This window comes from Miniopterus schreibersii, assembly GCF_964146895.1.
Source record: "Miniopterus schreibersii genome assembly, chromosome: 4".
Taxonomy (NCBI): domain Eukaryota; kingdom Metazoa; phylum Chordata; class Mammalia; order Chiroptera; family Miniopteridae; genus Miniopterus; species Miniopterus schreibersii.
The window spans coordinates 86,923,303-86,938,385 of record NC_138105.1 but is presented as its reverse complement, the minus strand read 5'-3'; the positions used below and the strand labels follow the sequence as shown (position 1 = coordinate 86,938,385).

At 47.9% G+C, this 15,083-nt stretch overlaps 1 protein-coding gene across 2 annotated transcripts in view; it reads left to right on the top strand.

Annotated features, from left to right (window-relative positions):
- ADAM19 (ADAM metallopeptidase domain 19) overlaps positions 1-15,083 on the top strand; it is a 74,952-nt gene that overhangs the window by 45,990 nt on the left and 13,879 nt on the right. For both annotated transcript variants that reach the window (XR_013998752.1, XM_081136243.1), the window contains exons 8-13: positions 3,571-3,642; positions 6,802-6,968; positions 9,388-9,472; positions 10,095-10,234; positions 11,919-12,096; positions 14,502-14,591. Coding sequence is in view for 1 of the 2 variants with exons in the window: in XM_081136243.1 (XP_080992369.1) it covers positions 3,571-3,642; positions 6,802-6,968; positions 9,388-9,472; positions 10,095-10,234; positions 11,919-12,096; positions 14,502-14,591 (732 nt within the window). In the remaining variant the exon portion in view is untranslated. The remainder of the gene's footprint in view (positions 1-3,570; positions 3,643-6,801; positions 6,969-9,387; positions 9,473-10,094; positions 10,235-11,918; positions 12,097-14,501; positions 14,592-15,083) is intronic.

Sequence of the window (15,083 nt, the reverse complement as noted above, 5' to 3'; positions counted from 1 at the left end):
TCCTAAGCTGTGGGACTGGAGTCCAGCAGTCCAGGTTCTGACAAGCCCTCTGGGTGATTCTGATACACAGGCAAGTTTGAGAACTACTGACCTAAAGGAATGGCTGTTTGGCCTTTAATTCCATGTTCCTCAAATTAATCAGATTCTCGCAGGCCCTGACTTCTAAGATTTGATGACCCCTCATCTCTCTCTCTCTCTCCCCCTCATTTCATTTATTCACCATTGATTTCTCGATTCTCTGTTATGTGCCAAGCAGAGTACTTGGCCCCAGGATATATAGGCAGACCTGCCCCCGATACCACAGGGCTTACAACTGCACACTAGTCCCAAGTGTGATAACTGCTGAAATGTTTCATTATAGAGAATTAGAAGCGCAGACAATGAGGGATCCAACTGGTGGGTTTGGAAATTGGGGGAAGCTTCTCCAAGGCGGTGACGTTGAAGCTGACACCTAAAGAATGGATTCAAGCCCCAGAGCCCATGTTTGCCTAAATTAGCCATACTTTACCTCCAGTTCTCACTTTATGTAGCGACTCAACCACATAGCTAAGCACATCTTCTGGGCATAGAAAGTCATGCGGAACTGAGCACACTCGCCTGGGCTCCCCTGAGGACAGGACTCATCCCCGCTCCGGTTTGTCTCAGGAGTGCAAAGAACTTTCATGATGCAGGCGGAATGTGAGGCCGTTGGTGCCAAGTGCCAAGGCTCCATGGCACGGGAGGAGGTAACCCTTGTTGGCCCCTTGCGGGAGAGTTGCTGGAAGAGCTGAACTCTTCTGACTCCAGGAAATTTTTCCATTTCAACTTTGCATCTAAGATCATCTAGTACAGTGTTCTTGAACCCCTTTTTTTTCCCAGCAACAGATGAAAGCTCCTGGGACCCCAGTAGTTAAGCATACAGAAACACAGCCGCTCTATTGTAATGTGGGGTGACCCTTCCCTTCAGCCCAGCACTCTCCCCAGTGGAATCTTGGGGCAGGGTTTTACACCCCACTACATGTCAGTCTGTGGAAGCCAGGGAAGCAGGGGCAGGGAAAGGATTGGGTATCTTCAGCCTCCTGACCTCCAGGGTCACAGAAAACCCCCACAAGGACAACTGACTGCTCCAGGTGCTTCAGGACTATGGTGTTGCCTTAGAGCCCTCATTCTGTTTCCGAGGGGAGTGCCTTCAGGCAGGACTCCTTCTGCCTGGGGACCGGGAACTTGCCTATTTCTCAGGGTCCTGGGCTTTGAATGAGTCATGGGAGGGCTGGAGCGGGGATACGGAGGCCAGGCTGGTTCTCAGGCTCACAAATCCCTCCCCCTCACCGCCTCTCCCCCACTCCCCCTTCAAGCAGCCTCTCATCCTCTGCAGGCAGAAATGTATTCCTGCCAATTAATTCATCTGAAAGGATGGGAAGACGGAGGGGGAGGGCTGCCCTACTGTGATTTACAGCCTGGTGCTTGGACAGGCCAGGCTCCTCCTCTGGGCTGTGCACAGGGAGCAGAGACAGGGATGGCGTTGCTGCCTAGAGAGAGAGGACTGTCAGCAGTGAAAATGGCCACGCAGCTGCTCACTCCCTGGGCCTGGGTGGGAGCGCCTGGGTGGGCCTCAGGTCACTTCCTCAGGTGAAATGGGAAATCCAGGAGAGGGACGGCAAGGTGGGATGTTGTCGGAGGGGGCAGGACAGCCGTAAAACAGGAGTGCCAGGAACTTTCATGATGCAGACGGATGCGAGGCAGTTGGTGCCAGGTGATACACTGTGCTTTACTTCCTCCGTCACCCTAGAAAGTATCAGGTTGAGACAGCCCTTTCTTTAGATCGGGGGTCTGCAAGCTATAGCCCGTGGTCAAATCCAGCCCACCATATTTTTATAAATAGAGTTTTACCAGGACACTTCCATGCCTACTGCTGCATGTATTGTCCACGGCTGCTTTTGAGCTATAATGGCAGAGGAGACAGTATGGCTGCAAAGCCTAAAATATTTACAGTCTGTCCATTTAAGAAGAAGTTTGCTAACTCCTGCTTGGACTCTTCTATACGACATGGTACATTCCTTAGACTGTGGTGGTTTCAGGCAGTTGCTTAAAGATAGGAGTAATATATTTGAAAGGCAATAAATATGACTCGGGTTTTATAATAAATACTCACTAAATCCTGCAACACTTTCTGTGCAGTGAGACCGATTTAGAAATGAGATGACTCTATAATGAGAAACTTCAGGATTAACACCTTGTAAAGGTCTGAGTCGCAATGCCTGACATTGCATTGAACTCTTAGAAAGCAATGGTGAAAGTGAGGTTGTTGACAGTTCTGATGAGTGCAAAGGAAACTCAGGCAAGTCCAAGTGCAGTGGAAGAATAGTAAAGGGTGGTTTTCTCCCCTGTATTATGGCAGACACACCCCATCACACCCAGTATCCCAGGGAGTTTTATCTGGCTGTCGTTTTTGTTTCCTGTTTGGATATTCTTGCTGGATGGGGTGGAGGAAGGGCAGGAAGGTTTGGAATTGAAGTAACATATATATGTATACCCAAAGTAAATCAGATAGATACCCAGGTTCTATGTAACAGTGAGAGTGGACAGGACATGCCCATCACTTGCAAAGTTAGGTCAACTGTAAGCAAATTTTGTCTTTACCCTGTGAAGCCCTCCTTCATTATTGCAGCTGAAAGAGATCTATTCTTTTGAAACAGGAAGGATAAATATGAGGCTACATACTGAAATGTCCTCTCCCTGGTACCCGTGGCAGGCATTTCTAATCGAGCACAGCTCTCTTCCCTGCCGAGCTCCACGGTCTCAGAATCCTTCTCACCGTAGAAGACACTGCCAGGCGATCTGAGTGACGTGTCAGACAAAGCCAAGGTCTTAGGGTCCTCAACACCAGCACCCATTTTGTATCGATCATGAGGCCTCGTATTGCATTTATTTCTGTCCATGTTTTCTCAGTCCGTTTCAGTTATATACAACTCCTTAAATACAGAGTCTGCCATTGCCATTATTTCTGGCCCTCTCTCTGTTTTAATTGAAGCTCCTCCAGGCTAGTACCAGGATCTCACACCTAGAGCCAAGTACAATGCCTTGCACACAGCAGGCGGTCAGCAACAATTTGACCCTGCTGATTGATCACATGTAGGGAGGCCTGTTGAAATCCCTGTGTTGGTGGCTTTGTGTTGGGGTGATGAGCAAGGCGAGGATCGGTTGGGAAAGGCACAGTGGGAGTTTGCAGGAGGCCTTCTACTTTGGAGGACAGAACAAGGTTGACTTCGAGGGCTGGAGAAGGAGAACTCGATGCGCTACGCAACTGCTGCATGCCTACCCTGTGCTTGGCATCGAGCTGGTGGGTGGGGTACCAAGACGGATGTGATCCGGGCTCTGCTCTCGCTGAGCTGACACTGTGCGTGTGTGTGTGCGTGTGCATGTACATGTACATGTATGTGTGTGTGTAGGGCGGGGGGGGATAACCGTATAAAAATGACTGCTCGTAGAAGATGGAAGAAAGTAAGAACTAATTGAAAGACAAGTAATGAGCACAGGAAGGATTATGAGAGAGGTCCTGGGGTCTTACCTACTTCTGCTTGTCCCATTTAGTTTCAGAAGAATGGACGAGACCCAGATGCCACCAAACACAAGCTCATTGAGATCGCCAATTATGTTGATAAGGTGAGACCAGGTGTGTACTTTCTGGGAAAGGTGCCAGCACCTCAGAGCACAGGAGACCACATGGCACCTGAGCTGCCTCGTGATGGATGCCTGGCCCAGCCAGTCCCTGAGAGGGAATAGCAATGCCTCAGAGGCTCTGGTGATCTTCACGAAGCTCAACTATGTGCCCTTAGCCAAGTGACTCATCTTCTTTGGCTCGAAGTTTTGTTTTGTTTTGAATTTACAAAATAGAGGGGTTGGCCTAAATCAATGGCTTTGGATTATTTTTCTTTTTCTGGTGGCATCTTTTTAAAAATGAAATCCTATGCCACTGTCCATGTAGCATAAACTCTGACATGGTTTATTTTCTTCTTTTTGTAATGCAAGTGGCTGGCTTAAGCTTTGATTGCCCAGGAATTCACTTCAAAGTGGGGCTCTCTTGCCACCACCTCCCTCCACTGAGGCGCCTTTGTTTTAGAGATCTTGGTTGATTTAGATAAGAGACCATTTGGGCTACTTGTTTTTGTTTTTTCCTGGGCTTTAAATTCCCACTCTGTGTTTTAAATTCACCAGTAAAGAGCGAGTCCTCAAAAACCTGGGTCCTCACCCTTTACCCCGGTAAAAGCAGAACCCTGGCCTGCTCTCTCTCCCCCACCCCCACCCCCCACCTTGCTGTGTGGCCCCAGGTGTGCGGTGTAATTTCCAGGTCTTGTAAGTAATAAACCCTGATGGTTATTGCTGTAGGGAGTATTGCAATCATAATAAGAACCACAGGGGTGGTCCAGCTGTATAACACTGGTTATTAATAGGCTGAAACCGGTACAGAACAGTGTAGTGAAAAGGTCAGATGACACAGACTGCGCCAGGCCAAAGCGGGGTGAGGACAGAGATCGTTGTCCTCTGACCCCTTACCTCCGTCCCTGCAGTGGCTCCCAGGGAACCGAGGACATGGAGAAGCTTAGTTTAAGAATGCTTGAAGGTTCCTTTAAGTTCCTTCCAGGGACAAAGCCCAGTAACTCTCTGACTTAGGAGAGAACTGAGGTAGGTCAGGAAGGGAAAGGACCGAATGCTAAAAACTGAGTGGTTGTTTTGGGACCAATCTGTATAGTCTCCACCTGTGAAGTGGTTCTAAAATGATTTCCTGTCTCAGAAAGACCGCGCAGATGGTTAACTTTCCTAGAGAGGACTTTTAAACGTGCTCTCAGGAAATAACCAAGTTCTTGAATTTTGCTAGAACAGGCTGGTCTGGGACACGGAAATACTTTGGTTTCTAAATACTTTTTTTGTATTTTTTATAGTGCAAAATGCAGTAAACAGGTAATCTAGCCTCTTAATAGGCTAGCAGTAGTTTTAAAAAATGTAGATTTTAATATGTTTTGGGTCACAGGTCTCTTTGAGACTCTAAGAACATTGTACAATTCCAGGCCACTCAGAACTTCTGAACCTTTAACTCTGGGTCTCCTAGGGATTCATGAGTCCCAGGTCAAAAGGAGAAATTATTTTTTCCTAAACCCTAGAGTATAGAGAAGAGAACTTAAATATTTTGGGGGGGGATTTACAAGCAAATTTGGTAGTGTTCTGACATCATCAGGTGGGAAGGCCTATGCCATATGTTTTTGTTGTGCCCAAGATGGCTCTGGAAATTCCCGTCAGTCTTCAATGACTGGTGAAAGTCAAACACTGGCATTTCTTGGAAGGAAAGACTCCAGGGACACAGTCCACGGTCTCTAGCTCTCAACTCACTCAACAATAACATCTAAATGATCCTACAACCCAAACACTCAACATCTGGAAAAAAACTTAGCTTGATTCCCTGGGGAATATACAGGAGGCAGACTCTGTTATCACCCGCATGACATCTATTGTTCTGGAGGTGACAGCTATTGTTCTGGATACACGGCAGGTGGGAGACTTGGCTGGGTCTGCCCTTTGTGAACTGTCCAGCTGGTCCAGGTGACAGAACCAAGGGCACTGATGAAACATGAAAGGAGAAGAGAGCCATGAGCAAAGCCCAGTCCATCCTCGAAGCCCGCCTGGCTGGCTAGCTGGTCCATTCTGTGGAGCAGCCTGGGCTTTCTCCTCAGCAGCTGATGTTCATCATTCCTGCCTGGGAGGCTAACCTACTTCTCTGAGGCTCGCTGACCCAGCTATTTGAACTGAACTGTTGTTGAACTAAACCTGGAATGAACTGCATTAATTTGCTGAATCATGAAGCCAATCTAAAATGCTTTTCCTTAGCCCTGAAAGAGCCAAGTTTAAGTCTTTAAGAAGCTCCCTAGTGAAGCCAGTTCAACTTGGAATCCAAACCTTTAATTTTCTGTAATGATTGACCTGGCACAAAACAGGAAAATCAAAATTTCTGTTAAGATCAACTGATGTTTTGCTGAATCTGGAGCCCTTCTCACACCACAATTTCTTGGAAGCAAGTGGATATAAAAATGCCCAAACTTAAGCAGTGTAGGGTCATGTGTAGGCTCTGAGATCTGGTCGTTTTGGCTTTAATCCTGGCTCCACCGTTTTTCTGCTGAGACTTTGGGCAAGGTACTTAACACTAAGCGTCAGTGCTTAGTACACAGAAAGTGCTCCAATTGTTACTTTTAGCTGGGGCACTACCTGCCCAAAGTCATCCACTTTTGGATAAAATGGCATCTCCTTGCTCATGTGATCTAGATTTACATGCAACTTTTTTTTTAAAAGCCACTGCCTCAGGAGTCTCTAGGGTATACCAGTCAAAGAATTCCTTACACCCACGCTTTCCAATAGTTAGCTTTAAAAAAGGCTCTCATCCTGTTATATGTATATGACATGAAAGATACAGCATATCATAAAGGTCAGATAGAGTTGTAGCTTTAAGGATCCTGAAAGTCAGGTCTCATTTATAGAATTTCCAAATCTTTGGGACTTTTGCAGTCTAATGCTTACAGCCTCTTTGTGGTGTCCTTGACGAAAGCTGAACACCTCTAGTAATGGGGAAGGAAACTTTTGAGAGTAAGCATATCTACCTACTCGTAGATCATTTATACACACTTACTTCCAAAATGAGTGGAGACATCTTACAATAAAATATCCATATACAATTGGGTACATCCATACAGGGGAATACTATTTAGCCACCTGAGATTCATAAGTTCCTTCATAGCACTGGCAGGTGAAGATGATGCTGTGGCTTTTCTGTTCCAGTTTTACCGACCCTTTAACATTCGCATTGCTCTCGTGGGCTTGGAAGTGTGGACTCATGGGGATATGTGTGAAATTTCGGGGAACCCGTACTCTACCCTCTGGTCATTTCTCCGTTGGAGGCGCAAGCTGCTCGTTCAGAAGAAGCACGACAATGCACAGTTAATCACGTAAGTAGCCTCTTTCTTTTTTCCATATGCGTCGCCTGGCCTTGGCTGCAGAGCCTCTGCCCCCAGCGCGTGCTCTGTCTGCCGCTTCCTTTCCCGATGCCGAGTGTTGGTTGCACTTGGTCACTTTGACTCTCTGGTCCAGGTAATCAAGAATTCCTCAGACATGTGCTCTGTACCTAGCACACGCTGGAAAATATTAAAAAGCCTGAGTCATAGCAACCCCATTACAATCTAGATGACAAAATTAGACCTACACATACTCAGTTGAGGGTCTGAAACATTCGGTGTGTTTTTGGGAAGTGACTGACTTAGTCATGGGCAGCTTGGAAACAGACTTTCTAAGGGGTTCATCTCCATCCTGGCGCTTTGTTCTAGTCCAGGGCTAATCTCACGAAGCAGGCACAGGCGAGGAGGAGAGGGAGAGGGTTCCCTGGGTTGCCCTTGACTTCCTTCCTAGGGGCTCAGAGCTGACTGCCCAGGACCAGTCAAAGTAGCAGATAGTGCAGGGACTGTGTGTTTGGTAGGAGGGAGACACTGAAGGGAGTAGTGGGGTGAGGATTGTGTTGGGAGTTTCTTCCATCTCAGAGAGAAAAAGAGAAGTCACTGATGCCCCCATCATGGTGGCATGTGACAGTCCCCTGGGGTGATTATCTGGTATTTATTAGTGTTGACTTCCAAAGGTATTCTGAGGCAGTTACAACAGAAGGCGCATACATAGTAAAACCACTTTTCTTCTGTTGCCTAAATACCTTTCTGAATAAATAATTATTTAAACCTGTTTCCTCTTTTATTTTTTTTATTTTAAATTTATCTTTATTGTTGAAAGGTTTACAGATGTCCCTTTTTCCCCCCATTGACCCCCTCTACCCCGAACCCGCCCCCGCAGGCCTTCCCCACACTATTGTCTGTGTCTGTGGGTTATACTTAAATGCATATAGGTTCTTTGATTAACCCCCCCCCACTTCCCCACCTCTGCCTTTCCTCTGAGTTTTGTCAGACTATTCCATGTTTCCGTGTCTCTATATGTATGTTGTTCATCAGTTTATTTTGTTTACTCTTTTTAAAAGGCCTGGCATATCCCATTGGTTTTTAAATATAAAACTTCAGTGTCCTTGCTAAGTGGTTTATCACTTCAGTTTTGGTTTCCTCTTTAAACTGTGAGTTTTTTAGACGTTATTAGAAGTTATTTAGCAGTTTTTAAACAAAAAGCTTATTTAAGAATTTTTAAATTTTACTTTAAAATTAATAAAAAGACCCAGGAAATAGCTGTACCAAAAATCTGGGCAATGAGTACGTTCACCCAGGAAGAGTCTGGTTACCAAGACTTTTGGCCTGAACTTTGGGAACCTGGTGTCCTGCTTTGGGCAGGACCTTGAATCTAGGTTTCCAGTTGAACTTCCTGTCTAAGTCTGTAAGAGAACCAGTAGGACCTCATGTATATCTGCATATCTTTTGCGTGACTCCTTTGAGTATTGTTTCTCTGAAGAAGAGTCTGCCTGGACCTCATCAAACATTTATTAAGCACCCACTGTGTTTCAGATTCGATGCTAAGTTCTAATGACCCCAAAATAAACCAGATAGCCTCAGCTCTCAAAGATAGCAGTGTCTAGATAAGAAGATAGCACGGAGATAGAGAGGCACCACGCGCTGAATTTCCGTATAGATCCTTTAAACAAATGAAGTGTTTGCAGCATGCACGAAAACAGCGGGTTTTAGTTATTCCATGGCCCCTGCCCTGGATGTGTGCAGCTGAGAGAGGGATGAATTAAACTGGGGGAATGGAGCGTGGCTGCTGGCAGATTAGGGTCACAATTGCAAAACAAGGGCGGAAACAACAGGCCATCCTTGCACCCAGCTGCAGTTTGTGGGGCTTCTGAGGAGGCACATCTGTTTCCTTGGCCCCGAGTGATGTAGGAATGAAGCATCAGCCCCTGACAGCTGCTGCCCCGAATTCCCCCTACCTGCCCTACACATGCACGTACCCCCGAGCCAGGGCTGTGGCATGGGACCCCCGCAGCTGGCGGAAGTAGACATGAGTCACTTCAGCGTCAGACTCTGTGCCATTCTTGCCTCACCCCTCCCTCTGACCTTTTCCTGTGCAGCAGGAATGGGATGCAGCTTTGCAAGCCCTGCCCCATTTCCTTCCAGGGAATGAGGCTATGGGCATATTGTGGGACAAAGCAACCTTTCACTCTCTCTTTCTGTTTTTCTAGAGCAGTGAGAGAGCAGGTGAGAGGAAGTGAGAGGCGCAGCCACCTGGAATCTGTCCAGCTGGCCTGTAATGCCAGGTCCTCTCCCCTTGGGAATGGTCTGGGAGACCATGGGGCCTAGGACACCATGACTGCCACCTGCTTGGGCACATCAAGAAACAGCCCTCTCATTCCCCTCCCTGGTCACCCTCTCTCCTTCCCTTCTGCAGGGGCGTCCCTTTCCAGGGCGTCACCATCGGCCTGGCCCCCCTCATGGCCATGTGCTCCGTGTACCAGTCTGGAGGAGTCAACATGGTGAGTCTCAGCTGATGTATGGATGTTGCAGAAGGCAGGAAAGCTCCTCACAAGATGGGAGGCGATCCTGTCAGAAACAATTTTATATTTATTATTGCCGAAAAAAGAAAAGCTTTGACATCACAAAGAGCAGTTGTGTAAAACGAAGTCAGCGATAAGAGATGTAGGTACCCGGGGGTGGATTTTCATGGATTGTAGTTCATCCCCAATTTTCAAGCTCAGGAAAACCTGGAAGTAATCACATTGATACGTCACTAGGTCTCAGATATTCCAAACCAGGATCATAATAAGATAACATGAATTTTTTTAATTCTGGGTTTTATGTCCTGTATAACATTATGGAACAAGAGCCTGTTCCAAAGCCATGGTTAGGACATCACTGCCTCCTTCCGACTTTGTGACTGCTTATTAAATGACATTGTCTCCATTTCTGACCTGGGAAGTGGACATCAAGGAGCCTGCTATCATCTCTGCCCATCCTCTATCCAGCCCATGCTATCGGCAGACACAGCCCGTAGTTGGAAGCATGGGTTTTTTATCAAGCTGCGAGCGCAGCCAGAGAAAAGGCGGGGTTGGGGTTGAGGGCAGCTCTCCTCTTGACCTGAACTCTCTCCCTGTGCAGGACCACTCTGAGAACTGCATTGGCGTGGCTGCCACCGTGGCCCACGAGATGGGCCACAACTTCGGTATGAGCCACGATTCCAAAGGTTGTTGCCACGTCAGCGAGGCCGATGGTGGGTGCATCATGGCAGCCGCCACCGGGTGAGTCAGGCAGGAAGGGGAGGGCGGGGCAGAGGGCAGGGCACGCAAGGCCAGTGCCACCGGCTGCTCGCCTCAGCTGGCCGCGGGGAGCCTCTGTTAGACCTTGGACAGAACTGTGCTTTTGAGGACAGAGGAATGGGAAGAGGGCAGGGCAAGCAAAGGCATGCAGGGGGCTCCGGGCTTCTAGCAGGAGGTTTGGTGCCGGTGGATCCCTAGATAGGCTTAATTTTAAGTCTGAGGTCTTCAGCTGCAAAATTAGCCTGACTACATGTGTCTTTTTCTCTGCATGAATTTTTGATGAGGACCTAGCTTTGATAACAGTCACAATTCTTAGTTCCTCTCTGCTGAGGGGGTTTGATGAGTGCTCTTGCTTCCCAGGCTTGATTGAAAGGGTTGGTGTAGCCTCCTGAACAAGGGAAAGAAAGAGGGGCACCTATGCTCCCCACAATGAGCCCTCAGGGAATTTATAGGCTGTGCTTACCATGAGGGGCAAGGACAAGGCAGCTGAAGCTCCCTGGCGTTTATTCAAAGGACCGATGTTTGGCGTCTGGACTCACTCAGCAGAGAACATTGGGCTCCCCCAGGACCTGAGTTACTCCTTGGAAGGCACCGTGGTGGGAGCTTGTGTTCCTCCCACCCCAAACCGTTAGGACCTGCTTATCTTCTTAAAGAAACGGTGTGTCAGTGTCTCCAGGAGAAAACGCAGCTTCTTTGGAGCCTCAGTGGCCAGTCCCTTCTCAGCTGCCACACACAGGATAACGTCAGCGTGCAGGACACAACTCCATGGGCCCTGCTCACATCCCAGGAGCTCCTGGCTAAGTCCATGGTGTTCTTTCCCAGTCTGAAAAGCATGTTGGTAGACAAACAGCTGAGAGTTATATTAATTACTACTCCAGTTTGTTTTTAAACTACTAATGAATTTTAGTAGTTTAACAGCTAGTAGCAGGTTCCTTGTGATATAGCTGGTAACTGAAAGAAACCCTCTAGTCTTTAACCTTTAGTTGGTTTAGTTGGTTTAACCTTTAGTTGGGATCAGGATAACTCTTCTTTTATAGACCCAAATGGTAGTACTGACCTGCTCCTGGGGAATGTATGACTTTTAATTGTTTCTCCCAGCATCAGGAGCCAGGACCTTTCATACCCTTGTGATAAAGACTATGCATTTGCAAGTTGGCTGGTTGAATTTGGAGCACTGCCTGTATCCCTAGTACGGAGATCAGATCACTGGCCCAGCAACAAAATTAAACCCATGATCGTGGCCCTTTTGGGCCTGTCCTCTGTCCATAGAAAATCTCTATCTAATGTCAGCTTCAGGAAAAGTTTGGTTTGGCTGGTATTTTATTCAGTTCTAAGGCTCTAGAGACCGGTTGTAACACTCATAACCCTTTATTTATTGCAGCCCCTTCATAAGGGGAAAGAAATTATTGCTTCTGATTCTCAGATACTTCCTCTGTGCGGAAGGAGGGGGAAAACATGATGGGGTAGTTAATATTTCTTAATTCTTAAAAAGACATGTAAGTTAATATATCGGTGATGTTCTAAGGGGGCAGAATGTGTGTGCATGGGAGAATTGGGGGTCTGAGTCCATCCAGGTGCCATCAGCCCAGTGGGCAGCAGGATTGAGAGCTGTTCTGGCTGCTCGATGCTCAGACCCCCAACCAACTCCAACCTTATTCTCTTCTAGGGACCCTTTTCCCAAAGTGTTCAATGGATGCAACAGGAGGGAGCTGGACAGGTATTTGCAGTCAGGTGGTGGGATGTGTCTCTCCAACATTCCAGACACCAGGAGGCTGTATGGAGGCCGGAGATGTGGAAACGGGTACCTGGAAGATGGGGAAGAATGCGACTGTGGGGAGGAAGAGGTAAGGTGGCACTAGCGGGAAAGGAAGAATTTGCATTCGTTTCAGATCTCAAGGTCAAAGAGAATGCAACTAAAAAATTTCTTAGTCGTGTGCATTTCCTATAATATCACAGGAAAGACATGGAGAGTATGCCTTAACTATGGACCATTTCTGCAGGCTGTCCCAGTTTGAGCTTGACACTGTGTCCAAGTTGGGGTGGAGTTCTTGTGAGTGTCCGATGGAACCAGAAACCACAGCCTGTGCCCATGGAGTTGGCAGGCGGCCTCCTTGGCCCCCCAGCTGCGCTGAATTTATTCTGGAGGTCACGCGGCCGGATATATAAGCTTGAGCCCGGGCCTTATGAGGATGCTTAAAGTAATAAGCTCATGCTGCTTAGCCTGGAGGAGAGATGATTGAAAGGGGAAGCAGAAAGTACAGGCAAGTCTGAGAAGCGCTGCTGTGAGGAAGGAGAGCAGCAAGCTGTTTTGATCTCAAGATCAGCTTGGTGGGCCTGCAGAGTAGCTGTGTCACTTCTAACGGATGTGTGTTGTTTTGCAAAAGCGGAACTGGGTAGTTTCATCTCTATTTTTGAAGGTTGAAAATATGTACATTGACATATGAAAGCAATTTGGGGGAGAAAACATGAGTAACAGTTAACTATGGGGGTGAGATTTAGGGTCTGTATATGTGGGAAAAGACTATTTGATTTTATAACCTCTGTGGTTTGATTTTTTTTTTCACCGTCAGCATGTAACTATTATAACAAGACCTAGTTAAAGGCTCTGCCACCCCCACCACCATGAGTTCAGAGCGATCAGCCCCGACCCTTCAGAAAGGAGGTGGGCTTGAGGAGCAGCCCCCGAGTGGCCTCAGCCAGTTGGCTTATACTCCACAAGTATTTACTGAGTGTGGGGTACTATGTTGGGTGAAGGGCCAGGATAAGCACAGCGGAGATATATGTGATCCCTGTCCTTGTGGAGCATGCAGGGTAGTGGGGGAAACACACGTTGACCTAGTAGTTGCAAAGGTATCCAAATACAACCCCTGGTAGATGCTAGGAGGGCCAGTGACCAGATGCATGAGTATATGTAGTGTGAGGGGAGCTGCCCTGCCTGGGTGGGGTGCGACCTCGGACCCCACACCTGAAGCCTATTAGGAGTTCGTGAGGAGCGCAAAGAGAAAAGGCACGTTTCCGATCGGGGAGGAACCGTGCCTTGAGGTGGGAAGAGACATGATAGGTTAGAAGGGCAGGGACATGATCTGCCTGGAGCGCACGGTGATGAGAGGTTAATGGAAGGGAAGTGTTCTCATTCCTTCTCTTAGGAAGAGGGTGGCTGAGTATCTACAGTCAGGCAGTGGCACGTGTCTCTCCAATATGCTGCACCCGGACAGTTATGGTTATGACATGGAGTGCTATGGTTAATAAGCCTGGAGTGGGCCCCGGGCAGACATGGCTTGAATTCCGCTCCAACGCCTGCAGGTGTGTGCCTTGACCACCCGTTGCACTTGTGTGAGCCGCAGTCTCCCTTCTGTGAAATGGGAATCATCTTGCCTCACAGGCTGTGATGGTCCTACGCACGGAGACCGGCACATTGTCCAGAAAAGTTTGTGGATAGGCCTGCGACTGTAGTTGGAGTGTTATAAGGACACTCAGAGGCACTGGCCATCTTATGATCCTTTTAAAGCTCAAGCTGTATGTCAGCAAATCAGGACCAGCAGGGCAGGAAGGGAGGAGAGCGTGGAAGCCCTAGAGACCTGTCCCTGAAAGGCCGGGGCCAGCGAGGGCGGGGGAAGAGCAGCAGATGGTGAGAGAAGCCTGAGGACGCAGGCCAGGAACTGACCTGACTGTGAGCAGTGTGGCTGTGGATGCCCTTGCTCCCGATGGCCTCTTTTTGTGGGACTGGGGTGGGGTGGCAGGGAGGGCAGCTTAGAAGACAGTCTTGGGGTCTTCTACTGGGGACAAGAAAAATCAGCATTTCCATATAGTGTGATGCTATCCTGAAAATCATGTTTTGGAAGGATACATGATTACAAAGAGATGTGTGCATATTTATATTATGTGGAAAAGCAGTTTGGATGCTGTGATTTTGTAACCTAAGGGTATGTCTATGTGTGTAGGACAATGCCTCGAAAAATATCCACACACCAAATGGAGTTGTGTCTCAGTTGTGTTGTTACTGTTGATTGTGTGTGTGTGTGTGTGTGTGTGTGTGTGTATATATATATCCCCCCCCCCCCACAATAAATACATATTACCTTAGCGATTAGTGATTTTTTTGGTAAAGGCTTCCTAGGGAGCCCAGGCTCCAGGGGGCATGTGGGGCAGGGGTGGGGAGATGGGAGAGGTGGGTGAAGCCCTGCCCCTGCCCAGACTCCTGTCTCCCTGCTGCCCCAGAGGCTCACGCCCACTCCCACTGCCCCCCCAGGAATGTGACAACCCCTGCTGCAACGCCTCTAACTGCACCCTGAGAGAAGGGGCGGAGTGTGCCCACGGCGCCTGCTGTCACCACTGTAAGGTAAGTGGCCCTTTCCTGTGCCCAGGGCTCTGACCTGACAGAACTGCTGTCGGGGTGGTGCACCGGATGCAGCCTCCGCCTTGGGGGAGAGAGGGCCTCAGGTTCAGAAACATGGAGCCGGGAACACGTAATGAGCACACGTGCGTGTACATGTAGATGTTTGGGGGAAATGTGTATATACATAATCTGGATGTGTATGTGTGAATGGGCCTGTATATTTGCATGTGTGAGTTTATAATATATGCACGTGTGTGTGTGTGTGTGTGTGTGTGTGTGTGTATTAGTGGGCCTGTGTTTTTTTTTGCCATTTACTCACCATGAGTAAATGTATTTGGATACATTCCTTAACCCCTTCTGCCTCATGTCTGTAAACTAGGGGTAATCATTACATAAAACTATCATGGAAACTAAATGAAGTAATATTTGTATTGGGCACTTAGGCGGGAGCTCCATACGAGTAGCTGTTACTACTGAAGTGCTTAGTCAGCTGTA